Here is a 27,923-nt window from a genome sequence, read left to right as displayed (position 1 = left end):
TTGAAATGAATTCATTTTGACTTGACGTTTATACAGCTACTTTTATTTTTCATTCTTGTTCTGTTATGAATACTGTTAAATTTAAACAATTTATTGTCGATTTAGGGGAATTAAACAACCTTTAGCTACGTTTATAATGTTTGTAAACATTTCGCTTTATATTAGGCCTAACAGTATTTTACACTAATGTAATAATAAAATGCGACTTATACACGACGTTAGTTTTTTTTCTCTGAAAAGCTCTATCTTAGATGCGTAGCGCATTTTTTAACCATGCAACAAACATATTTAAAATAACTTGAAAAATTACTGTTGAACCGATTAATGTAACCAGTTAATTATGAGAATCCCTAGTCCATAGCTCATTAATTAGCTAGAAAAAGAGCTCTAAAGAGGAGCATTTTGCTAATTATTTGCGCTGTATTAGATATTCATTATATTTTTACTTAACCTTTTATTATTTAATGAATGTTTAAATAAATCTTTTAAGATCAGTTTTATTACAACCAACATTTAAATGTTTAGAATTCAAAAACAAATTAGCAACATAAATATATAATTAAAAAGTTGATATAATAACAGCCTCATATGCTATTGAAATGTTTATATACAACTCAGTGTTGAGTGTTGATTTAAACTAGGGCTGTCAAAAGATTAATCGCGATTAATCGCATCCAAAATAAAAGTTTGTGTTTAAATAATATATGTGTGTGTACTGTGTATAATTAAATTTGTATATATAAATACACACACATGCTTGTATATATTTAAGAAAAATGTGTAATTTATATATAAAAAAAATTATATTTATATATAATATAAATTATATATAAATATATACAGTATATGTATGCAAATATTTCTTAAATATATACATGTATGTGTGTGTATTTATATATACAAAATAATTATACACAGTACACACACATATATTATGTAAACACAAACTTTTATTTTGGATGCGATTAATCGCGATTAATCTTTTGACAGCCCTAGTTTAAATATGATTTCTGTTTTTCGGTTTCGGTAAAAATACATTTTGGTGCAATTAGCTGCCCTAAAGAGCCGCATTAGCTGTTAAACTAGGCTTAGGACTGTCTAAGTGCATGAAATTGATGATCAACAACCAAACAGATGGCAGTATACAGAAGAGAGTGGAAAGAGTGGTCTGATTCTGTTGTCAGATGATCTTTTGCGTTTCCTGCTCTCTCGTGACCAGAGTCACATGGGACGGAGAATGTGTGTATATTTGTGTATCTGTGGGCAGTTGTCTGTGTAAGCAGCGGAAGCGTGGTATCACTCGGTACAGATACTTAATTGATCACAGGGAGGAAATTGAAGAACATAAGGACCGTGTTCGTTTGTAGTGGTGTTTTTATCAAAATAAACCGTACAGTCCATGCATGAGCTACAGCGACATGAGCGACGGATGCTAATGTTATCATCACGTACATGTTTGAGAGGACCTGTTCTTTACTATTGCATCACTCCTCACTGGGGTAACAGTGTCTGTATGCGTCCTTTGATTCTTAGCATTCCTTCGCCACTGCTCACTTTGAATGCTGAGAGTCGGCAGTGCCCCCTGCTGACCGATGCTGCACATGCCACTTTTGGGGAACTTCAATCACTACATGTTTTTTGGGATGCCCCTATATTTAAAATCTGTCAGATAGCAAATAACCCATCATATTATATCCAATATATTATTCTTGAAATAAAATGAAAGCTAAAATATTTTTTTCTATAAATTTTAAATCCTACAAGTCAAATTATAATAAACGGTTTGAAATGGATATTGATTTTGAGATTAAGATTAAAGATTACACTACTTTTTTTTTTTTTTTTTTTTTTTTTTTTTTTATTAAGCAAGTGTTTCTTTGTTTCTTGACTGTCTATATCCTGCCCTTTTTTAAACCCAAAGACCTGAAGGCTTATTAGATTTAATAGAAAAGCTAAAATCTCTTCCATTGTTTCCATAACACAGTTTTCTCTAGCCATATTTTTACAGGTTGATTCAGATCCTAACGCAACGAGCCGGATATCGGAAAGCTAGCCATCATTTTCCCATTGTAAATAATATGATTTTCTAAGAGCCTGTGTCCTCTCCTGTTTTATTCCAGGAAAACTGTCTCTGGAGGAGTTCATCAAAGGGGCGAAGAGTGACCCATCCATCGTGCGTCTGCTACAGTGTGACCCCAGCAGTGCAGGACAGTTCTGAGAGCAGCCTCATGCTTCATCCTTTTATTTATTTATGGGTTTTAATTTAGTTTTTGATATAGTCGCAGGGAAATGATGGCGGGTCAGGTGTTTTTTCCAGAGTGGCTCATCTGGGTCTCATCAGACTGAGCTTGGCCAGATCTAGTAACACACACACACACACACACACACACACAGAGTTATTGGCTGTGCTATCTCTGCAAGAGGCCTGTGATGGAGTGAATCTGGGGAACTAGAGCGTTCATCTGAGCTCCAATCACTTCCTGATTAGAAAAGAGCTTTCAATGTCATGTTAAATACATAGTTTTATTCTTATTTTCTCTGGGTATTAGATGCAACATTTCAAGACAGGGATTTAAGATGAGAAATAATTCATGCACCCAGTAGAAGAGAATGTTTTGTTCCTAATTCTTTCTTTTTTTTATGAATAATGAAGAATAATCTGATGCCTGAATCATTGCAGTGGCATCACTAGTTGTTGTTCAAACACCTCAGCCTTAGTGATCTAAATATTGGGGGAGTTATTAACTTCATTTAGATTAGGTTATATAGTTAAGTTTCTCTCAACTCATTGATAATCATCACAGTATTATTATCCCATGGGACCAATAAATCAGGCTTGTAGATTTTGTAAATTGTACACGGAAGTTTCCCCACGTTATGCTTCCGATCTTAAGAGCCTTATTAGTGCTGGAAGCACACGTTCAATTTAGTGTGGATTAGTTTGGTTTTGGTCGTACAGTCTACTGTTCAAATGACATGAATTGAACTGCGTTCTCTTTTTCCAGTTTTCTAATGTTTGTACTCTAGTAACCGTAGGCCTGTATATAAATCTGAAGTATCAGACACGCATGCAAAACTGTACTCAAGAGTTCCATCTTAGGATGCAGCGAGGGGTTTTATTGACGTTTTTAGCAAAAGCATGTAACATCAAGTTTATCTGCATTCGTGGACAGGAGAGTATTTGTGTGATTTGTATGCATGTGTTGTGGTCAATATCAGTCACAGCCCTGTTCGCTCACCCTGGTTATAGTTGTCGTGATGCATCCGTTTGCATTATCGCAGAACGTTTTTGTTATTGAAGAAGAACTAAAGCTTTATTGATTCAAAGCTTCTTTGATTTTTAGAATCACTTTTATCTGTATCTCTGGATTGTACACATGAGCACCAAGTTACTGAATTGCCTTAAACGCACTCAAGTGTTTCTGTGGGTGAGTGGTTTTATATGGTGTTTTTTTTTTTTTTTTTTTTATCAAGCTTAAGTTGCAGTAAATTTGCTTGCACCTGAAATGATAATCCTTCACATGTTGGAGAGTTTAACTCTGTGCTCTTCCCGTCACCCCGTGAACAGATGTAATTATGTTGCCGAATCATTCTGAGAGACACTCGTTTCAAAATTACGTGAAATGTGTAAATGGAAATAGGACCCATTGCTTTTCAAATGCCCCTTGCACTCATGTGGTACCTATACTCGTGTCCATTTCAACTCCTAATAGTTCCCACATCACCCTCTGTCGTGCCGCAGAGATCCACACTCCGCCTCCTGCTGATGTTCAGTGTTCTTGATGTCCCTGTGAACGTCAAATGCCTCACCGCAGTGCATTTGGTTCTGCTATACTGTTAATGAACATAACTGAATGTTTTTATCGTTTTATTTTACTCATTGAACAACTGCTGTTTTGTAAAAATATTGAAAAAAGAAAAGTGGCAGGTCAAAACTGCTCTATTTCATGTTCGATGCGTATTTTATGTAGTTTTTCGTTTTTTTTTTTGTTTTTGTTTTTTCCTTTTTAAACATCTGACGTAACATTTCTGTATCACAATTATATCGTGGTCAGGTGCCAAACATATGAATGCAGTATTGTAGAAATTTATACTGTACAATTGTTATTTCTCAAACAAATTGTTTGTAATTGTTGCATTTTGTAGATTTTGTATGGTAATCTGTATTTTGTGACTGTAGATTTGAGACATAGAAATTTGTTTTGGTTATCATATTGAGCAGAAATTAAATCTGGAGAGAACGGAGTGTGTTGTTGTTGCATTTATTTGCTTTTAGAAAAAAAGACATTCCTTCAATGGCAGCTACTAAGAAAATTTCCCAAAAGTGGTTGAAATGTAGTAGTACCCACTTTGGCCACAAGATGTCAAAAAATATCAGAGAGAAGGCTCTAAATAAAAACTTAAAGGGATATGTCAGGTGCTTCGTTTATAGAGCCTTTTAGGGCTTTATGGATTCAGTTTTAATTAGTTTGTTTTTGATTAAGTGTTATTAATTAAACTGCTCATACAATACTTTATCACTAGAAAAAAAAAATGTAAATAACCTGTTAAACCTGAAAGCATTATGCAATACTTTAAAATATTTCTCCTTATATAGTTGTTCCTTATAATTTTTATGTATTCATTTATTTATTATTTATTTATTTTACTGGTTGATTCTTAAATTATTACATTTGATTCACCCTAATCCTGTGGTTGCATTCTTGGAAACAAATGGATGAAAAGCAAATAAACACTTGATTTTGTATAGTTATGCATTCTAAAATATTCGTTCATTTAAGTGACTAGATATTGGTATTCCGTTTGTTTCTACAAAATTGTCCTCTCCAAAAATAGCACTGACTTGACACTTTTGTTTGACACGCATTTCAAATTCCATCACTTTTGAAAGTCTTTTATTCTTCCCAATGTTGTGAGTGCCGTTGAGACGTCCTGCCCAGCCCAGGGGCTTCAGTGAGGAGACATTACACACGTCTGAGACTCTCGCTGCTACTCTAGATCACTGTCTTTGCAGAGCTGGAAGATTAGATGGGTGATGAATCAAATCTGAACTTTCCGCTTTACCCACCACCATATATTAAGGTGAAAGGGAATTCTTTATGCGGGTTATGAATACTTAAACAAGGCAAATCCAGAAGAACTGTGGCATCGTCTCCAAGACGCTTGATGAAATCTTCCTGCAAAGCTACAGTACTGTGAAGAGTTTTAGGCAGTTGTGTAAAAATGCTGTAAAGTGGGGATGCTTTAAAAAAAATTATGTGTAAATAATAGATTTTATTTATCCATTAACTTCTATTAACTAAATCGGCTGTTGTTAAGTACATACAAAAACCCAAAAGGAATGTTTGGAAATGTAAACTGATATTTCCTACTGACACACTACAGCAAAAGATATGAATAACTGGCATTTCTTTGGTGAAAATACTAACGTGCCTAAGACTTTTTGCACAGTATACGGTGAAAAAGATAAAAAACGTGCCTTTGGCATTTACTTTTTTCCACATGGAGTGAGAGATTGATAGAGAACAGTACCATGTTAAATGGTTTTGTATTTTGAGGAGGCATTAGTGTGCTGTTGTAAACTCTGGTTTCTGTAGATTGGGGCGGGCCTTGTTCTCATGCTCAGGCTAGAGATGACATCATGTGAGTCAGCAGGGTTAGTCCTGAATTGCTCGCTGATATTTTCCCATCAAATTGAATTTAATATGTTGTATGCAAGTGACATAAAGCATGTACACCTTCATTTGAATTATCTAACAATTAACACACACACAATATGAGGATACTGCATATAAAGTTTTCAGAAGACAACTCTCTCCAGAAGTCTCTGCCCTTTATTGGACTGGTGCGACTGGTAAAATGTGTCGATTTAGTGTGTGTGTGTGTGTTTGTGATGTATAAACTACTGTCACATTTTGCTAACAAAGCAGAATCGTTACCTGTCAGACAGGAAGAAGCTGAAGTGTTTCTCCGGGTCAAAACAGGTTATTTTTCTTTTCAGGCATGCCACACCTCCTGTGAAATGTCCCATGAAGTGTGATAAGGATGTTTTTTTTTTTTTTGAATAAGCTAATTAAACGCAAAAAAAGAGAGAAAAGCAATTTAAACCAATGAAAAACAGACTGATAATAAATGTATTTGTTCATGCCTCTCTCTCTAAATGTGTTCATGTTGGTGAAAATTGTGAAATATTGCCGTCAGTTTCGGTTCCCATGAACAGTAGGTCATGAGTAGATTTCACCTCACTTCTAGTCTTGTTGAAGCCTGCTCATCTGATCTGTCACTTACACAATAGCACAAAAATTACTGAGTTTCTGAGTAGACTTGAGTTTCTTTAAATAAAAAAAGAAACTCATCCCCATCCCCATCCAAGCGAAGAAAAAGCACATTTGACGATTTTAAAACAGAGCCACACCCGTTAGTCTAACAGACACTTTTATTTGCAACCCTAACAAACAAATATCAGTCTGCTCTGGTCAACAATAGCTGTATTTGGATAAGCTCAGACAGAGGCCTGAACGTGAACAAACATTCCCCTTTCCCAACAAGAACAGCTCAATGGAAACAGAAGTCATATTTCATACTCAGTTGGTTAAATATAGACAACTCTGCCATCTGTCAATATTATGTAGCCTAAAGTACAGTCCTAAAAATCTCGCTCCTTGCTGAGCTTCGTATTGTATATAGGTTATTTACTAGACGTTTAACCAACATTTATACATTTTCCATAAAAACGCCTAGTGATTTGTCATTGCGCAATTAATTCCCAAGAACAGAATGATTATCTATTTCAGATGCATGTTTTTAACAGTGTAACGTGCAGGTAGGCCACGCCTTCCTTCTACTTTTCAGCCAATCACCGTGTCCGAATCAAAGCAGCTGCGTGGTGATTAGCTGGCTCGTCTCCTCCTCCAGGTAACGAGAGCGCACCTTTGCGTGCTCACAATAACAGTCACCTTGAGACTTGCCAGAATTAACACAATTTACCGCTTGATCCTGAATGTTTGGCTGTTCACCTTTGTGCGGAACAGACGGAGGATGCTGTAATGAGATTCGGATACGAGAAGTTGTTTGACCTGTAGTCCGAGTTTTCTTTCAGCCGTTCCCTGCGACTCACCTGCCGCATCTTCACCGACCTGAAAGTCCAGTTTCACTGTGGAAGCCCCGCACTGCACATGGCTCAGGAGGAGAAGTAAGTCACCAATGTAAACACTAATGCTATCTATAAGAAATTGCGAACTTTATTAATTTATATAGCAACACGTTTTTAGACTAGGGAATTTCATGATGTGACGTCACGTTATCGTGGCAGGTTGTTTTGTTAAAATGTAAGTACATTTGTCAAAGCGTTGTTCTTTTGTTACATTATCTAAAAGTAACCTAAAAGGAAAAAGGAAGAGGCCCACGAATAGAACCCTGAGGAACTCCTACTATATTTTATGATTATTATTATTATTATTATATCAAATAACAGATCACTCTAAATTTTCTGTAAAGCTGCTTTGAAACAATATGTATTGTGAAAACGTGCTATACAAATCCATGTGAACTGAATTATTATTATTAATGTTTAATTAATTATATAAATGTTTGTTTTTATGTATTTAGATGATTACCAGTGTAAGGGGTTCCAAACTATACACACTGTAACAAGAAAGAACAAGTGTGACAAATTGATGGTTTTTCTTTTCCTTTTCCTCTTCTGTTTATGTTTGTTTGCTGTAGAACAACTATAACGGTGGGCCCGGGCAGGTGACTTATATTAGCTAACATCCTTGTACAGCCCCTCCCATGCAACCCTTCCTCACTGTAGTATCAATATCCAGCAGGATATAGTCCATTGTCCCACAGAAAAAAAAGCAGTTGTGTGGAAAATGTAAAAGGATAGTTCTGGGAATTTCAGTTGTATGCTCCAGCCCTTTGTAAAATTAATGAACCCTAAGGTATGGAGAGAGGTGGTATTATTGGGATCAATCCTGTTGTCTATGCTTCAGATTGTTTGATGTATATGTAAATGTATATCTTCAATCTCGTGTGTGTGTATATATACATACATATATAATCTCATCATACTCGTACCTAGACCCTTTTATGTGCCCTCTTGTTAAAATAGCGTGCCTGTATTTTACAGTAAGCGTCTGGTGGTTGTGGTCCCTAATGAGATGAGCATTCCAACACGCCGTACCTTCACGAGTGAAGATGAGGCATGGAAATCTTACTTGGAGAATCCGCTGACCGCTGCCACCAAGGCCATGATGAGCATTAATGGAGATGAGGATAGTGTGGCCGCCCTGGGAATCCTTTATGATTACTATAAGGTCAGAGGTCATCTGTAACACACTACAGTTAAGAAGGAAATGAATGTGCCGGTTAGGGGTGTAAATATTTGAAGACATTGTGTCAGGAAGTTATTATACTCATCTCTTTTCCCTTTAGGTTCCTAAAGAGAAGAGGCTCTTACCAGTACCCAGACTTCCAGAAGATCATGAAAAGAGGTCAGTCAATCACACAATTTGTTAAAGCTTGCTTTGATCGAGTGGTTCTTTTATCACATTACCTAAAAGTAACCTAAAAGGAAATAGGAAGAGGGCCACAAATAGAACCCTGATGAACTCCCATTTATAAAAAATAAATGTGAATTGAATTATTATTAACGTAACAATTTGAGTGAAAGATTGATCCTTGTTATCCAGCATGAGTTGGGCTTTGATAGTAGCAAGTCAATAATTTACTTGTATTTTGTTTTTAGAATCTTAAAGGAACACTCCGACTTTTTGGGACTTTAGCTTATTCACAGTATCCCCCAGAGTTAGATAAGTCCATACATACCTTTTTCATTTCTGTGCGTTCTGTAAGTGTTATTTGACGCACCCACCGCTAGCCTAGCTTAGCACAAAGACTGGATGTAAATGGATAAGGTAGCATACTAATCCCAATAAGTGACAAAATAATGCAAACATTTTCCTATTTACATGTTGTGATCTGTATAGTCACAGCGTGTACAAATAACAAGGCTATATGAGACAGAGACCATTTGTACACGCTGTGACTATACGGATCACAACATGTAAATAGGAAAATGTTTGCATTATTTTGTCACTTATTGGGATTAGTATGCTACCTTATCCATTTACATCCAGTCTTTGTGCTAAGCTAGGCTAGCGGTGGGTGTGTCAAATAACACTTACAGAACGCACAGAAATGAAAAAGGTATGTATGGACTTATCTAACTCTGGGGGATACTGTGAATAAACTAAAGTCCCAAAAAGTCGGAGTGTTCCTTTAAATATTTCTTCATTTTAGGCCTTTAATTCTTTATTTGACTGGAATAATTTGAACTAACCCCTTTGATTTCTGACCTCTTTCTTTCAGTCGGATCGGTCAAGATGGTTTTGAGTCCACAGAGAATCGTATTCATGTCCTAAAGTCACTTCCAGTCAACCTGTCCTTGAATACGGACATGCACAGTGCAGAAAGTAAACAAGACCTGTACGATACTATGCCGTTTCAGGAGGGTGTTGTGGCCACTGTGAAGGCTGAGGCTTATGCTCAGTCAGTTGCCAACCATCACCAGCAGCAGGTGCTTCAGTATCAGCGCATGCACTACCATTCTTTACAGGACTCAGCGAGCGCCAGCCACGACGGATACGCGAAGGATGAACAGTGTAGTACACCAGATAGCAGCACCTATGAGGACTCCTACCCTGAAGAGACTATGGTGAGCGTTCTGCTAGTTTAGGACTATCACTGGGAATGGTAGTTACAGGACATTGCACATCTCAGCGATAATATGTAATGCAGTTTAATTGCATTTGTTTCTTCGGTACGTTCACACGTCTGTCATATACTGTTTTTCAGAAGTACAGAGCGCCCACCACAGTAGGGGCTGAACATTTCAGCCAGGCACGTCCAGGGGTGTAAGTACAGCAACCCTTAATCTTTATTTACACTACCATTCAAAAATTGGGGGTCTGTAAGATTTTTTCAAAATGTTTTCTTATGCTGAATTAAAGCACAGTAATATTTTGAAATATGAATGCAATTTAAAAAGAACTGTTTCTATTTTAATATACTTTCAAATGTAATGTATTCCTGTGATGCAAAGCTGAAACATTTCTTGTTATTTTCAATGTTGGAAATAGTTGTGCTGCTTAATAGTATTGTGACACTTTTTTTCAGGATTTTTTGATGATTAGAAAGTTCAAAAGAACATTTATTTGCAATAAAATGTTGCAACAATATAACATTGTAACAATGTAAAAGTCAAAAAGATCAATTTAAAGCAAATTTTATCACTTTTATTGCTGTCAAATCAATCTTGATTAATCACATCTTACATAAGTTTGTTTACATAACATATATATATATATATATATATATGTAAGGTTCAATGATCATTTGTATATGATCTATTGCCATAAATATATTGACTTTTATACTAATCAGACCCATACCTATAAACGATCATTTAAAAAAAGTTACTTTTCTTAATGAAGAATGTGAACCCTATAGCATATGAACTTTAGCCAAAATCTTTGTTGAATGCAGATTTGCTTACAAATATAGACAAACATATTATTATTTTTCAAAAAAAAAAAAAATCCATTCACACAAAAGTGTTCCCATCCTCTCCTATAGAGACATGTTCCAGTACAATATAGAAGCGAGTCGTTCGGCCCGTGAGAAGGCAGGCGAGGGACCCATGATCTACCTGAACAAAGGCCAGTTCTACGGCATCACTCTCAGTGAGACCGGGGCCAACAAGGGCCTTCGTCACCCCATCAGTAAAGTGCGGGTGAGTTCAGCTGTCACCAAGACAAGCACTCTTAACCCTGCAGCATATTTGATGTGAAGGACCAGAAACATTGTAATGCAACTCTTGTCTCTCTCAGAGTGTAGTGATGGTGGTGTTTGGACAGGAGAAGTGTCGAGATGACCAGCTCAAACACTGGAACTACTGGCACAGCCGTCAGCACACGGCCAAACAGAGAGTCCTTGACATAGGTGAGATTCTGCTTCATGTAGATCTTTTACTTATGTCTTAAAGTGCTATTTTAAAGGTTCCTAATTTTGTTTTGGAGGACACTGTTTACATTAGGGGTGTTGAATATTTTTCCTGGAGGGCCACTGTCCTGCAAAGTTCAGCTTTAACCCCAATTAAACACACCTGAACCAGCTAATGAGGGTCTCACTAGGCATACTAGAAACTTCCAGACAGGAGTGTTGAGGGTAAGTTGGAGCTAAACTCTGCAGGACAGCGGCCCTCAGGACTGAGTAGGGACACCCCTGGCTTACATGCATCCAAGATCAAAAAACATTTTCTTATAACATTGCAGCATCAGCTCTTTGCTCACAGTGTCTAAAGCGGTTCGTTAAAGGATTCAGTCTCGCTAAACTCCTCCTTTCTGAGAGCCTACTCCGCTCTGATTGGTCAGATGGCCCAGTCTTGTGATTGGTTTTACCGTATCAATTCCAGCCCGAGTCCTCGTCCTTTGGAAGTGCCTGCAAAGTGGATTTGCTTGCCTAATTTTGGCATGTCAACAACACCAACCAAACTCTTCCAGTCTCAGCTACAACTACAGTGTTTGAGGCTCAAAGTTGATGATGATCGCAGGCAGCCAATGAAAACCAGGCTGGCATTATGCAAATTAGCTACAGTGCAATCCTATGTAGGTTCATGCAAGAAGTAAGACTGGAATTTCTGACGATTCATTTCGGGCAGTTCAGTTCAGTTCAGTTCAGTTCAGTTCAGTTCAGGCAGTTCAGTTTCTTTTGGGAGACAATAACTTCATTTGTCGTGGACTTTGATCATTGAAACTTTGCAGACCTTTTACATTCATAAACATATACATAACACACTACATGAATGGAAAAAGCATAATAGGGGCACTTTGAACATGCACATTTTTGGCTAATTTCACAGGCAAAAATGTCCATTGTCAATAGTGCAATGTGTGAAACACAGCTCACACAGAAGTCACTTTCAAACCAGAATCACGATGAATCTGCGAGACCAACTTGAACCCAGTGCGAAACCTTTCGCCCTCCCGCTCTGCAAAAAATGATTGTCTGCCTCAGTATTTTTGTCCAGTACAAATATCTAAACATTCTTAAATAAAGATACAATTACTCGAGAAAAAAATGACTGAAGATAATAGTCTTGTTGTCTGAAAAATGTATCAAAATGAAGTGACTTTATGCTTTAAACAAGAAAAAATGTCTGCCAAGGGGGTAAGAAAAATAAAGTTATTTTCCCTTTAAATTGAGTTTAATTTTCTTACCCCATCAGCAAATATTTTTAATGGTTTTAAACATAAAGTCACTAAATTTTGAACAATTTGGAAAACAAGACTTAATGTCTTAAAGGGATAGTAGACAGTTGACTGTAGCCATAGGACTTAAAGATTATAAATTTTCCCTACTATGGAAGTCAATGGCTACAGTCAAGTGTCTGTTTACCAACATTCTTCACAATATCTTAATTTGTGTTCAACTGTAGAAAGAAACTCATACAGGTTTTGAACAACATGAGGGTGAGTAAATTATGACAGAATTTTCATTTTTTGGGTGAACTGTCCCTTTAAGTAATTTTGCTTCTCAACTTGATTTAAGGATGTTCAGATATTTGTACTGCAATAAGACAGAAGTACTGAGGAAGAAAATATTATTTTGCAGTGTGCAAAATTCCCAATAGTGTGGATTCCTATTAAAATGACTGGATTTCACTTGCAATAATTGGTAGAACAATGGTAAATGTGACCTTGCCTTAAGAATGACACCTGCCCAGTGTTTCGGGGTGTGTCTTTGTACGTGTAACTCTACGTGTTCATCATTATAGGCCTTTCTTTTTTCTCTTTTATTCTCCGTGTCTGTATCACTGGGATACCAGATAACTGGAGTCCCCTCCTTTTGTTCATCTTTTTTTCTTCCCAGTTCTTCATTCACTTTATTTAAGGTGTATCCTAAAAAAGGGTCTGCAACTTTAGCACAATGCTTAGGGCAAAGTATTCCATCATAACTCCCAGTTGGGAAGCATAAGGACAATGGGGGGGTCAGGTTAAAGGAAGTTTTTTTCTTTTTTTGACACCTGGGGGTCACTGTGATGGTCTTCTCCGTGGCAGCTGGCAACCTGACGTGGTTTGGGCATGATTTTGGAAGAAAGAAACCCGATCTGCTGATCCCGATGTTGTCCTGATTTGAATAACAGTATCCAGGGATTTTTCATAGTGCCTGAGGCTGAAGATCAGGATTTGAATAGGAGCGTTAACCGTTTCGGAGGGGGGAGTCGAATCCTCAGACAAACGGGAGCTTGGGAAAGGGTCCTGCTCTTTTGTAAACGGAAGGCTTGAGTAACATCTGCCATACATTTAAGCGGAGTTATATTTACACAGCAGGCAGGTACCATATCATAGCCGTGAAGCGTGTAATATAACGCCCGCATCTGAGGTCAAAATTCGTCTCGCTGTGTTTTTTTTTCTTCTTCTTTTGAATCTTTAAATGACTCTGAATTTAACCTGAAGTGCTCAAATTTGTTTGCAGCTTTGCATATTCATATTTTACTCAGGGCAAAACATGAAAATGCTTTCCCACATTTATCTGGTCTTCTTCATGTTGTTTGAAAATACAACGGGGAGCAAAAGATTTGGTATTGTCCACCTTTTTTTTTAATACGAACAGCACTCGAGCTGGTAAAACCTGATGATCACGTTCTCCAGCATGATTTGAGCTTGTGCTTCAATGAACTGGACTTTTGCACAAAGAAGTTCAAAATGGTCACAACCTTGGTTAGAGACTTAAACTTGTTAATAATATAAATAATGTAAAATAATATGAATTATTTCTTATTCATTTACATCATGTAATTTCTTGTTTTTAAAAAATAAAATAATGAATTTAATTAAATTTTAATTATCTAAATACAATTAGATAAATCTATTTTATACTATACTTATTTTAGTCATTTTAATGTATTTGTACAAATAAGATCTTGAATCCCAGATTTACCATGTAGCTTCAGACATTTCAAAATAAAAGTCTAAAATTGAATTAGATGCATTCATTAGGTTCAATTTGTTTTGTCCACTGAAATAAGATCTTGAATCCCACCTTTCTTTAAAAATATATATTTAATATATCAATTTTATTCAATTCAAGTATTCTGTTAAATTTATTTGATCTAAATAAGAATCTTTTTTCTTAGACATTTGAAGTCAAGTCACCTTTATTTATAAAGCGCTTTATACCATACAGATTGTTTCAAAGCAGCTTTACAGTGATAACAGGAAGATAATGCAACAAAGTTTGTTTTGGCTGAACAGCAGATCTAGAAAAAAAAAATAGTGTCATTGTCCAGCTTAAGTTCAGTGTTGATTCATTTTGGTTGTAAAAAAACATTAGTTATTAATTTAGTTCATTTATCGTGATGTCATCGTCCAGCTCAGTTCAGTTCTCATATAATGGTGTCTGTCAGTGCAGGCAGATCACCATATATAGTGTTGAACCCCACTGTACACTGTCAAGGTCTTAAAGAAATTATATTAAAGAAAGATTACAAATCCAAATGATAAAAATATAACTAATGTTATCTTTTCACTACTCGTCTTTCACCCCTCAGCTGACTACAAAGAGAGCTTTAACACCATTGGCAACATTGAGGAAATCGCATACAATGCTGTGTCCTTTACCTGGGATGTCAATGAAGAGGCAAAGGTGAGTCTACCTGGATGTTAAGTTTGCTGTGCGTGGGTCAAGCTGAAGGTGTTTGCTAACAGCCGCTCAGCCTTCTCCTCCTCTTCCCCGCAGCATCCTATTCACTGTCAGGAGGCTTTTTCCTTCTTAGTTCCAGTGCTTAACAAGCTTACTTTAAGTGCACTCTTAAGGGTGGAGGTCCACCCAGTGCTCATGGTCAATATTTGCCTTTTAAAATTGGGCTTTTGAAGTAGCCTTATACTGTAATTGTAATAGCCAGGGGAAGACTTAATAGAAGAAGCCCTAATCTAATCTTTGGGAAAATGGTTTCTGTAAGTTTCCTAATTCCGATAATGTGTGAAGATGGCATTTTCTGAAACTTGATAAGTTTGCAAAAATATAAACATTTACATGCTTTAAATATTAAGAGCCAACTGATGGTGATTTGATAGTGCAGAAGGGTGTTAAGATTTCAGTGATATTTGCTCACATGCTCCCACACGCACATTCACACAGAAAGACTGTGGGCTCTAGAGAGATTTATCCGTGTAAGCGTTTGCTAACGGATTCTTGTCAGAATTGATCACGTGGCCCTGAGAAAGCAAGTGGTTCTCATAACATTGAACAACAAGCTCCTCTATTAAAACAACAGCTACAGGCACAGACATGAAAGAACGGGAGACCGTCAGTGGGAAACTATTTTCACCTCGGGCTGAAAGATTCGCTAGCTTTCATCTTTCAACAGTCGTTTTTCCAGTGTCTCTTGATGTATTGGCATAAAACAGGTTACAGTTGGGAATATTTCAAATCAATTTTGTTTTGCTTACTATTTGAATAAACCACTGACGGGCACACAATGAATGAGTGGTTATGCGGTTTTATTTAAAGTCGCAATTTAGAGATTTTATTTGAAGACTTAACATTCAGCGGAGAAGATTGATTATTCCATAATAAAGGTCACAATAGAAGGTTTTCTCTGCAAAGAAGCTAGATTTTTTAGATGAAAGATAGACTAGTGTTAAAAGATTTACATTTTTCTAAAGTCTGGGAAGCAATCTCGAAATAGCTTTTTATTCAGGACGAGTCTATTAATTAAAGTGTGAAGCTGAGGTGTGTCATTTCACCACCTCTAACATGTTTCCCAGAAACTATGTCTGCCATTGGCCAAACCGATAGTGCCGCCCCCTAAAATGATGCCATTGGTTGAACCAATGGCGCTAGTCCTGGACCGTTGCAGCTTGACTTTACAGCTTTTAAAAGTACGAATGCTGTGTTAAGTTAAAAATGCATTTTTTGTAAATATGTGCAAGGTGGGCATATTGACTAGCACTTCAAAATAAGTTTTAAAAACATGCAGTGGAACTCAAAAATGGGGAAAAATTCTATGTCTCAAGACACGTTTCTGCTGCATTTTTAAACACAAGATGGGAACATAACACTCACAGATGTCCATCTAGCATATTTACATAGAAAATAATGGAATGGCCCCTCACTATGTTGTTTTCTAGTTTTGAAACGCAAAAACAGGTTCCATATGAACTTATATTTCACTTTTCTAGTTTTGAAACGCAAAAACAGGTTCCATATGAACTTATATTTCACTTTTCTAGTTTTGAAACGCAAAAACAGGTTCCATATGAACTTATATTTCACTTTTCTAGTTTTGAAACACAAAAACAGGTTCCATATGAACTTATATTTCACTTTTCTAGTTTTGAAACGGACAAACGCAAACATTCCCCTTACAGTTGAGCAGCTTGGTGTGGAAAAACTTCCCCCTGGCTCTCCTCTCATAAGATTATGCGACATGATTGCCTGACCATACTTGACATTTTCCAAGCTCAGAGATGCATGTTTTGTCAAGCTGATTTTTGCATGTATCTCATCTTCTTCTTTCTTTTATTTTTTCAGGTTTTCATTACGGTGAACTGTCTGAGCACGGATTTCTCCTCACAGAAGGGAGTCAAAGGTCTTCCGCTTATGATCCAGATTGACACCTACAGTTATAATAACAGGAGCAACAGACCCATCCACAGAGCGTACTCGCAGATAAAGGTCTTCTGTGACAAGGTTGGTGACGCGTCAGTGTGACTGTTGTCGGTCATATACCTGCATTTGAGTCCCGCAGTCGTTTTATTTGCACAAGTTATACAAAAGTACCTACAGTTACAGTGGTAATTTCCTGTGTTTGCCATTGCCATTTCCTGGAGTGGCTGTAATTACTTGACTAACATGTAGTGTGTAGTGGAGGAGTATTAAGTAGATTTCATTTCTATTTGTACATTTTTTTCAATCTCTTTCGACTGTCTTTTCCTAAAGTGGTGGGAGTCGCTACTCCAAAAGTGGTGGGCTTTTGAGTGTATAATGAGGAATTATGACTTTGTGATTCCAAACGCTTTATTGTAAACATTATTTACACAGTTAACATGTACTAGGTTTCATGAATTAATATACTTTTCATGGATTTGTTCATCTTGGTTCATTTCATTTTATTTTTTGTACATTGTAATATCATGGTAGTTTTTTGGTGATATTACATCACTTCATTTTAATATTAAAATAATTAGTATGAGTAGAAACTATTATGTAATGCTATTGTATACACAGTCTTGATATATTCCCAACCAATCCTAAACTAACTTCTATTCACTTAATAGTAAATAGTGGTGTCTTCACTTGTGAAATTTCCGGGTATTATTCTTATAAGTATATTTGTATATAAAAAATTAAACAAATATATATACAAATTTAAACTAAGACCCTTATGTTATGCAGAGTTGTGTTAAAAAAATGTTACTCTGCATAACGTAAGGGCCCTTGTTTATTTTATTTTTCCTTTCTACCAGCCAAAGATGATTCTGAAAGGAAATGTGCAGAGAGTTTACTGTTCTGCTGTAACAAACGCTACGTTCACACGCAATGTTGTGGTTATTTCCGCAAACAGTTTGCTTCGCACATTCAGTTAAAAAGCAACACAAGTTAAAGAGGGCAAACTTTATCATATGTTCACTGATCTGTGAACATTCATTTTAGACACTTTGTCTGTTGCTTGGTCCATATGCATGTCCTTGAATGAGTGGGGTTTCTAGCATATTTACTTCAACTGCACAGGTCATGGTCAATGGTATGATCCATTTCAGGGGTGGCCAAAATTACGATTTAAAATCAGAATATGAGCATAGCTCACTTACATAACCAAACCTTTGATTCACACTCCATTGAGTGGCAACGTGCGTTTAACCCTTTAACGCAATGATGGACGCTGCCCTGGTAGTTTGAAAAGTACCAGGTAAAAAGCCAGCTCACCCCTGTTGCTCTGATGGCCCTCAACAACAGTATGATCACACAAACTCTTCTCTTCTGTACAGGGAGCTGAGCGAAAAATTCGGGATGAGGAGAAAAAGCAGCTCCGGAAGAAGGTCAAAGGTCAGACTGTCGGCCAGGGTCATGATGGTGAGAGTTCCGTCAATCAACCAAACATTCATTTATACAATGTGGAGCCATTATCCTTAGATGCTGTATCCATGAATCATACATTTTGCTCGGATAATGGATAAAATGCACTTCAGTCATATCAACTCTCGGGATAGTTCATAAAGCATTTTATTAATGTAAATGGAATGTACGTAGGTTTGGTCTTGGCAGACTAGATCTGCTACAATGGTTGCTGAGCTGCTCTAGATAGAACATAAAATGACCGGAAAAATGCTACTGTTGTTAGAGAGAGGGAGACCCGCGTAAGTAACAGATTTAGGCAGGTGGTGCTGAGGAGGTGGAGGGCTAGAATAATAATTTGCATATAGCGCACAGAGTTAGTGTATTTGTTTGGATGCATCATGGTTGTAAAGTTCCCTTGTCATGGATATGTGAAACCGATTGGCTGTGGAAGTTACATTGAAACAACCATTCAACAGGCAAGAACTATTCCTTCATATTCAACTAATCCATGGTTGAACTATTCATATATTCGTCACGTATTAGGTGAAAACCTGTAGTGCAAACTTTGTCATATTCTTATTCATCACAAAATGTCAATGACCTTTTTTGTCCACGGTGTCTCATGAATATATGTTTCAACTTGCTGATTTTGACTTGAGTCACTGGTTTTCTTTCGCCCTGTTTAGGTAAGAGAGGAAGTTTCGCCACTTTATCTCAAAAGAGGCCTGATATTACACTTTTCAAAACTTTGACGGACCTGGAGTCCCAGCCTGTCCTCTTCATCCCCGATGTCCATTTGAACAACCTCCAGAGAGCCGGTCAGGTGAGGAGGAATGATCAATGCAGTTCTTAAAGTAACACTAAATTGTTGGGAATTGATGTGGAATACTCACAAGTAATTATTAAGGTGACCATAGTGAGACTTATAGGATATTTTAAAAAAGCACTGTCATTATTATGTAGAGCATGTGCAGTTTTAAGTCTCTATAATGTTTTCTCTTTGTTTATAGGTGTTCAGTTTTGGTGTTGAAGAAATGGAGAGTGATGGGTCAGTGTGATTACTGTGAATTTCCTCGTTTAATCTAATTGTATTGGTATTTAGGTATGCAAGATATGGCTTTACCATACTGGTTATCTGTAGATTTTTTTTAAATGTATGGTTGTGGAGGATATTTATTTTCTATTATTTTATTTATTTTATATTTTAGTTTTTAGATTTACCTTTACTGTCATCTAACTCTCACTTAAAGTTATTTTAAAAAAACAGTAATAGCAATGTAAATCATTAGCAGCTCTCTGAATGAGTCTGTTTTTCATTCTGTACATTATAATGCTGTGATGCCTAAGTTTGCTTAATCGCTGATTTTAGTTGAACTGTTTTATTTTTAATTTATTTAGGCAAAATATTTTAGAATTATTAGCCAGTTTTTAATTTTTGACGATAACATGATAATATTTATTACCTTTTAATCTAATTTTATGATGCATCACTTTGAGCTCAGCAAACATCAGACCAGTAGAATCAATCCAGTGTGTTTCAAATTTATCTTCATTTATTTCTTGCAGTAATAATTGTGACATTGAAAGGATTCATCACAAAAGTATAAGAATTATAGATTCATCTGTTTCTCATGCAGGCCGGCCATGAAAAGATCGTTCGCTCATCGATCAGAGGAAGATGTTTCTCTGCCCGCCAAATATTGCAGAGAGGACAAGAGAGGTATGTGAGATTAACATGTCAAGGCAACAGAATATGTCCCATTCTTCTATATTAATGCTTTTTGATATTCATTTATATACATACCTGCACATTATGTTTCTGCAGTCCTACTGTACGTAAGGAGAGAATCTGACGAGGTTTTTGATGCACTGATGCTGAGGTCTCCGACACTGAAAAGTTTACTTGAGGCAGTAAGTACAGTGTCACGCAGCACATGGGATTTACATTTTGTTTCTTAAAGGGATAGTTCACCAAAAAATGTAAATTCTGTCATCATTTACTCAGCCTCATGTCGTTCCAAACCTGTAGGACTTTTGTTCATCTTTGGAACACAAATGAACACACTGCGTAACACGAGAATGAACCTCATTGGTTGTTTAGAAGCTCAAACGTGCTGCGTAACACGAGAATGAACCTCATTGGTTGTTTAGAAGCTCAAACGTGCTGCGTAACACGAGAATGAACCTCATTGGTTGTTTAGAAGCTCAAACGTGCTGCGTAACATGAGAATGAACCTCATTGGTTCTTGCAGAAGCTCAAACGTGCTGCGTAACACGAGAATGAACCTCATTGGTTCTTGCTGAAGCTCAAACGTGCTGTGTAACACGAGAATGAACCTCATTGGTTCTTGCTGAAGCTCAAACATGTTGCGTAACACAAGAATGAACCTCATTGGTTGTTTAGAAGCTCAAACGTGCTGCGTAACACGAGAATGAACCTCATTGGTTGTTTAGAAGCTCAAACGTGCTGCGTAACACGAGAATGAACCTCATTGGTTGTTTAGAAGCTCAAACGTGCTGCGTAACATGAGAATGAACCTCATTGGTTCTTGCAGAAGCTCAAACGTGCTGCGTAACACGAGAATGAACCTCATTGGTTCTTGCTGAAGCTCAAACGTGCTGTGTAACACGAGAATGAACCTCATTGGTTCTTGCTGAAGCTCAAACATGTTGCGTAACACAAGAATGAACCTCATTGGTTGTTTAGAAGCTCAAACATGCTGCGTAACATGAGAATGAACCTCATTGGTTGTTTAGAAGCTCAAACGTGCTGCGTAACACGAGAATGAACCTCATTGGTTGTTTAGAAGCTCAAACATGCTGCGTAACATGAGAATGAACCTCATTGGTTGTTTAGAAGCTCAAACGTGCTGCGTAACACGAGAATGAACCTCATTGGTTGTTTAGAAGCTCAAACATGCTGCGTAACATGAGAATGAACCTCATTGGTTGTTTAGAAGCTCAAACGTGCTGCGTAACACGAGAATGAACCTCATTGGTTGTTTAGAAGCTCAAACATGCTGCGTAACACGAGAATGAACCTCATTGGTTGTTTAGAAGCTCAAACGTGCTGCGTAACACGAGAATGAACCTCATTGGTTGTTTAGAAGCTCAAACGTGCTGCGTAACACAAGAATGAACCTCATTGGTTGTTTAGAAGCTCAAACGTGCTGCGTAACACAAGAATGAACCTCATTGGTTGTTTAGAAGCTCAAACGTGCTGCGTAACACGAGAATGAACCTCATTGGTTGTTTAGAAGCTCAAACGTGCTGCGTAACATGAGAATGAACCTCATTGGTTGTTTAGAAGCTCAAACGTGCTGCGTAACACGAGAATGAACCTCATTGGTTGTTTAGAAGCTCAAACGTGCTGCGTAACACGAGAATGAACCTCATTGGTTGTTTAGAAGCTCAAAAATGGGGCGTAACACGAGAATGAACCTCATTGGTTCTTACTGAAGCTCTTACAGAAGCTTTACCACAACTGATGTGTGCGTTGATAAATGTTTATATGTGAATAAAAGGCTAAATTCAGTGTTTATCATATAATGTGACCTTGTCTCTTTAGAAAATCTTGGAGTAAACTGCTAAATTCATATAGGATTAGTTTTACGATCTCTTTATGAACTTTTCGAAGCTTAAAAGTGTTAGTTGCATAGACTGTCAACGGAGGAACAGAAAGCTCTCAGATTTCATCAAAAAGATCTTCATTTGTGTTCCGAAGATGAACGAAACTAACTCTTATGGGTTTGGAACGACATGAGGGTGATTAATGACAGAATTTTCATTTTTGGCCCTTTAAGAGGAAGAAGTAATTATTAGGTATTACACTGCATTTGGTGACGGGTCAGGTTATTTTTCCATTGAATACAACGGAGTTGGAAATAAGCTGCTATTCACAGAGGTTTTTTTGTTTAAGTCGCTGATTTTAAGGTCTTTTCCCCCCCAAGATATCAGGCAAATATTCTCTTCCTGTGGAGAAGATGACTAAAATCTATAAGAAAAGCAAGAAAGGGTGAGTAAACATTTACCTGTTCAAAATCCATTATCAGTGCTAAAAAGCAAAAATACATGTTTTTGTGTTGAATTGTTTTAATGTTCACTCTCATTCAACCACTAGTATCCTGGTCAACATGGACGACAACATCATTCAGCACTACTGCAACGAGGACACGTTTATCCTGGCCATTGACAATCAGGCCGACTGTTTTCGGGTCACTCTCACTGAAATTTAAGTGTTTAAGCCGCAATAACATGGTTCTACTGGGAGAACTTGATTGGGACCCTGAAGCAGCAGCACACAATTCATTCTGTGCATCAGCACTGCTATTTGGTTCTTATGACATCTGTATTAGAAGATGAAAACGCCTCCGGAAGTCACTGACTTGGGAATGCACTTCAGTGGACCTGCTGGTACATATTAAATTGTTTAAATAAACATCATGATGGACTGTATGAACAGCACATAAAAATGCTCTTCCAAAGCACTATAAAATGCCAATCAAGTTTAATGGCTTTTTTTCTCTTTGTGCTGTCTCCCCCTTGTGGCCATCCCAACAATGTGCAGCCGTAAAAAAAGTACCAGACTTTTAGCATGCCTTGACTTCCTTTATCAATACTTTGGTGAGAAAGAGATCATCGAAAAAAAATAATTTCAAAAAGAGATCAAAAAAGACCATGAAAGAGATCTTTATCCTTCAAGGAAGACATATGTGTTGTACATTATATCCACAACAATGCCATGAATACACTACTCTTCACCTTATGTGTTACTTTGAATGCATATAGTTTACCCATATTCTTCGTGTTATATGTTGTTGTTTTTTAAAACATACCTTGTACATATTTTTTATGGTTGTATTTTATCTGTTGAATAAACAAGTCAGAGTATCTTCACTGTTTTATATTCACATGTATTCATTTGGTAAACTGTTGACTGACCAATTGAAATTTAGGGCCTTGTGGGTCTTGAAAGTGGTTGTTGCGTAGCTGTCAACTGAGGGACAGAAAGCTCTCAGATTTCATCAACAACAAAAACAAATCTTCATTTGTGTTCTGAGGATGAACGAAAGTCTTACGGTTTTGGAATGACAGTATTGACCGAATTTTCATTTTTGGGTGAACTAACCCTTTAAAATTAAAAATATTATTAAAGATTAATCATGTTTTTTGTTATAATGTTGCAGTATTTGTTTTTTTATTACTTGTTTGAAATTTGCATACAATATGAACGTGTCCTTGCTTTTGCAAAATTTTAGTTAATTGTTTTGGTATAGCCTAGTCTGCCTGTGCTTGTTCAGGAGAAAGAAGAGAACTGAATTTAAAACCACTAATCATATCACATTTGAATATGCTAACACACCCTTTGTTTCTTTATTTGTTTCCCAGGCTTTAGGTGTGTAATTTTGCAGGAACAGGTGTCTCCATAAAAGTCTATGTAATTATGAAGTTCGGTCTTTAACCCTAGGGGGGATTTGTTTGCTTTGAGTCTGATATCTGCTGATTCCTGTTGCAGTGTTTTCCAATCGCAAACAATATGAATATTAAAACCTTAAGCATCTGATAAGTTCCCAAACTGGTTTCTAGTGTTTTCTGAGAAACATGATGCAGGTCATTTAGGCCTAACTCAGAGCTTGAGAAGTATATGGTGAGGTGCAAAAACAACCTAATTTATGTGCTTTTAAAATGTTTTAAATTGTATATATTAATTCATCATTTATTTTAGCCAGTATGTTAATATTTTGTACATTATCAATCACATAATACACCTTTGTAGCTTGTAGCCTACTTTTTTTGTAGGCTATCTTCTTGCATTTGTGCAAGCCTATGCCATATATATGATATGGGCCTATGTATAATAGCCTATCTGTAATATTTTCTAATTTACATTGTGACTTAACTAAACTGAAAAGTTCACTCTTATTTTGAACCTGCCCATGATGAGGAAGAGCCAAAAGTGAAAGTAGTATATCACCTATTGAAAGCATCGGGTTTCGAGGTTAGCCTAGCAGAGTTCATGTCTTTGAATGAAATGCATTTTTGTTCACTTAATGTAAATATATACATATAATAAGCGACAACTAGCTAAATTATTAGTTATAGGCTATTGGCGGGAGCTGCTCTGTGATGTTAACACTCCTCGTCTTCCTTTCGTTGGTTTATGGTGAGTGTTCGACATTTATTCGTATGTCTATTCCTATATTCAGCCGAGCTGCTTCCATAGATTTGCATCCATAGATTGTATATTAAATAATGAAATATAAACGTCATGTTTTACGGCGTTAATGGATTTCTCTTTCGGTTTTATTTTCAATAGTCTGATTTTGGAAGATTCGGCTCCCCCTGCTGTTGAAGTGAATGTACTGTCCTAACTAATGTTAAAGGGATAGTTCACCCAAAAATGAAAAATAGCCCATGATTTAAGTTAGCCCTCAAGTCATCCTAGGTGTATATGAAATTCTTCTTTCAGACGAACACAATCAGAGCTATATTAAAAAATGTCCTGGCTTTTTAATGGCAGTGAATGGCTGTTTCTGTTTTGAAGTCCATAAAAGTGCATCTATCCATAATAAAAGTGCTCCAAACGGCTCTGGGGGGTTAATAAAGGCCTTCTGAAGCTTGTGTAAGAAAAATATTCATATTTAACACGTTACAAAGTAAAATTCTAGCATCCTGCCAAACTGCCATTTGCAGTCTACTTATGCCTAATGCACAACTTAAAGGCCTCATTATACTTCTGCATCGAACTTACGCCATAGCTACGTCGTAGGCTGTATGTAGCGTGTGTACCCTTCGGCGTACCCTGATGTGCACCTTTCCAAAAAATGTAACAACGCGTCAACTCTACGCAGACGCAAGCGCTGTGATTGGTCTGCTAGGACCACTCCCTCGGGTTTCACACGCTCCCTCTGCGCGCGTCAACGTGGACAACGACGCAGAAGTATAAATGAAAACCAACGCGTTGCCTACAGCGTAGAGCAGTGTTCACCAATCTCGGTCCTGGAGGGCCGCTGTCCTGCAGGGTTTAGCTCCAACCCCAATTAAACACACCTGAACCAGCTAATCAAGGTCTCATTAGGCATACTAGAAACTTTCAAACATGTGTGTTGGAGCTGGTTGGAGCTAAACTATATATAGCAGCCATATCACACTGTAGCCCAAGACTGGTTGCCCACTGAAGCTAAGCAGGGCTGAGCCTGGTTAGTACCTGGATGGGAGACCTCCTGAGAAAACCAGGTTGCTGCTGGAAGAGGTGTTAGTGAGGCCAGCAGGGGGCGCTCACCCTGTGGTCTGTGTGGGTCCTAATGCCCCAGTATAGTGACGGGGAAACTATACTGCCAAAAGAGCACCGTCCTTCGGATGAGACGTTAAACCGAGGTCCTGACTCTCTGTGGACATTAAAAATCCCAGGATGTCTTTCGAAAGAGTAGGGGTGTAACCCCGGCATCCTGGCCAAATTTGCCCATTGGCCTCTGTCCATCATGGCCTCCTAATCATCCCCATATACTGATTGGCTTCATCACTGTCTCCTCTCCACCAGTAAGCTGGTGTGTGGTGGGCGTTCTGGCGCAATATGGCTGCCGTCGCATCATCCAGGTGGATGCTGCACATTGGTGGTGGTTGAGGAGATTCCCCCCTTCTATGTAAAGCGCTTTGAGTGTCGAGAAAAGCGCTATATAAATGTAATGAATTATTATTATTAAACTCTGCTGGACAGCGGCCCTCCAGGACCGAGATTGGTGAACCCTGGCGTAGAGGCTCCGGCGTAGGTCCAACGCAGAAGTATAAATAGGCCTTAAGTCTGAAGTAGTGTAGTGCGTCATGGCGTAGCGTAAATATCAACAGTACGTTGCATTACTCGCATAAGTCGCGCTTTACACTTAAGTTGAACCCGTACGTTCGTTTGGCCGGAAGCTAGTTATTTTACTTTATAAAGTTTTAAATATGAATATTTTTCTTACACAACCTTTAGAAGGCCTTTATTAACCCCCCGCTGCCGTGTGGAGCACTTTTATGATGGATAGATGCCCTTTTATGATGGATAGATGCCCTTTTATGATGGATAGATGCACTTTTATGATGGATAGATGCACTTTTATGATGGATAGATGCACTTTTATGGACTTCAAAATAGAATTTAACATTCACTGCCGTATTAAAGCTTGGAAGAGCCAGGCCTTTTTTTTTATAAAACTGATTGTATTCGTGTGAAAGAAGAATGTCATATACACCTAGGATGACTTGAGGGTGAGTAAATCATGGGCTAATTTTCATTTTTGGGTGAACTATCCCTTTAATACCGCTACTATGCTAACTACTGTTCTGTCGTCACAGGGCTGGAGGGAGCGGATGTGGTTCTGTCCTGCTCGCTGATCGAAGAGGGGGGAGGGATGGGAGGCATGATGGGCGGGTCGATGTTCAAGCGCACTCCCTCCACGCTGGTGTTCAGGGATCTGGTTGGGAATGCTGATCTGTCACCAGAGCTCGTGACCCCATATAACCCCCCCGAGACCCCTAATGCCGACGATCTGATCTTTGAGTTGATGTGTAAGTGCAGTGAACCTAAAGTCAGCAAGTGAATATGTCTAAACATATAGAAGATCTCTCTGTATTGTTTCTCACCCCCACAGTACCATCCATTCAGATTCCTAATGCAGACTTGCTTCTTCACGCTGATTGTAACGAACAGGAAGTGGTTTGTGAGATCAGCCGTTATGTTCCTCGTGATGCTGATTTGGATTCCCTGCCTGCTCATTTCATTGGCTCAGTTCAGCTGGATGGAGGCGGGATCAGCCTCACGCTGGTCCTGCAGACCCTTCACAGTGAGACCACACAATCCCACACGCAACCACTTGTGCAGAGCACACTGAACCTGACTCTCAGCCAAGCAGGAACGTTGCTGACAGAGGGTAATGTTGAAATATGTTATTATTATTGGTTTATGTTCATATATACAAAGGCTGCATCCGAAATCGCATACTTCCCTACTATATAGTAGGTGAAAAACAGTATGTGACAGAAGAAGTATGTCTGAATTCACAGTACTAGTATAAAACAGTAGGCAAAAAGTACCCGGATGACCTACTACTTCCGGTGAGATTCTGAAGTGTGCATACGATGGACACTTTACTATCCCATGAGGCCATGGGAGAATTTGTGACTGGCAGTGAAGTGACGTAACTGACGCTGGTAGGTCACATGATAATGACAGCATGACAGATGTAGTACGTATTACATTCATACAATACTACACACACTCATACTATAAAAAACATAAATTTTTAACATCCGTGAAGTAATTACTTATTCAAAATAAGTATTCAAGGGAGTATGTGATTTCGGATGCAGCCACAGTCTTGCGTATAGCTATATGCTATATAGTCCAATATGTTGAATATGAGATGGGAGGAAAAATTATATTCCAGCGCTTTTACGTTTGCTCACAAATCTTTGAGTTCTCTCACAAAGTTTTACGTTCCCCTGAGAAACTTCGCATTCAGTAGCAAAGAATTTGCGTTCTCTCTGGAAAAATATATTGCGCTCCCCTTTTTGCGCAATCAAAAAGTTTTATGAGCGAACACACATTTTCTTGGGGGAATATAACGGGGGAACGTTTTCTGATTTTAATACGTTTAGTTTTAATGAATGAATTTAAATACTTGTGCATGTGTAATACAAATGAGAATGATAGTTGTTTCTAATTGGCCTAGATTGCCAAACCTTGCCTATAACACACAAAACAAACACTACACTCATACTAAAAGATTCTCTCTCTCTCTCTCTCTCTCTCTCTCTCT

At 37.7% G+C, this 27,923-nt stretch overlaps 3 protein-coding genes across 4 annotated transcripts in view; all 3 read left to right on the top strand.

The window, feature by feature from the left end:
• ncalda (neurocalcin delta a) overlaps positions 1-4,245 on the top strand; it is a 56,213-nt gene extending 51,968 nt beyond the window's left edge. For both annotated transcript variants that reach the window (XM_081388289.1, XM_081388290.1), the window contains one exon: positions 2,121-4,245. In XM_081388289.1, coding sequence (XP_081244415.1) covers positions 2,121-2,218 — 98 coding nt within the window. In that variant the 3' untranslated portion in view covers positions 2,219-4,245. The remainder of the gene's footprint in view (positions 1-2,120) is intronic.
• Positions 4,246-6,877: 2,632 nt separating this feature from the next.
• Positions 6,878-23,106, top strand: grhl2a (grainyhead-like transcription factor 2a). Its single transcript, XM_081389875.1, has 16 exons — positions 6,878-7,192; positions 8,132-8,318; positions 8,437-8,495; positions 9,373-9,718; positions 9,859-9,917; positions 10,639-10,795; positions 10,893-11,004; positions 14,615-14,709; positions 16,600-16,758; positions 18,057-18,141; positions 18,813-18,949; positions 19,137-19,174; positions 19,764-19,846; positions 19,952-20,037; positions 22,077-22,141; positions 22,247-23,106. Exons 1-16 carry the CDS (start codon positions 7,176-7,178, stop codon positions 22,359-22,361), a joined length of 1,800 nt encoding a protein of 599 aa, XP_081246001.1. The 5' UTR covers positions 6,878-7,175; the 3' UTR covers positions 22,362-23,106.
• A 1,002-nt stretch (positions 23,107-24,108) lies between these two features.
• The window catches only part of tapbpl (TAP binding protein like), an 8,416-nt gene continuing 4,601 nt past the window's right edge, over positions 24,109-27,923 (top strand). The window contains 4 exon segments of the mRNA XM_081389424.1: positions 24,109-24,124; positions 24,229-24,289; positions 26,461-26,673; positions 26,757-27,035. Of these exon segments, the coding sequence (XP_081245550.1) occupies positions 24,253-24,289; positions 26,461-26,673; positions 26,757-27,035 (529 nt within the window). The 5' untranslated portion in view covers positions 24,109-24,124; positions 24,229-24,252.

The sequence above is a fragment of the Scardinius erythrophthalmus genome (genome assembly GCF_964197995.2).
Source record: "Scardinius erythrophthalmus genome assembly, chromosome: 16".
In the NCBI taxonomy this organism is placed as follows: domain Eukaryota; kingdom Metazoa; phylum Chordata; class Actinopteri; order Cypriniformes; family Leuciscidae; genus Scardinius; species Scardinius erythrophthalmus.
Note: the sequence above shows the minus strand (reverse complement) of the source record. Positions and strands in the feature narration are given on the sequence as shown.

Bases quoted from the DNA above. Each gene is read 5' to 3' on its own strand.
- grhl2a (XM_081389875.1), top strand. The intron at 9,918-10,638 runs GTAAGTACAGCA...CCTCTCCTATAG, and splicing joins AGCCAGGCACGTCCAGGGGT to AGACATGTTCCAGTACAATA. The intron at 18,950-19,136 runs GTGAGGAGGAAT...CTTTGTTTATAG, and splicing joins ACCTCCAGAGAGCCGGTCAG to GTGTTCAGTTTTGGTGTTGA.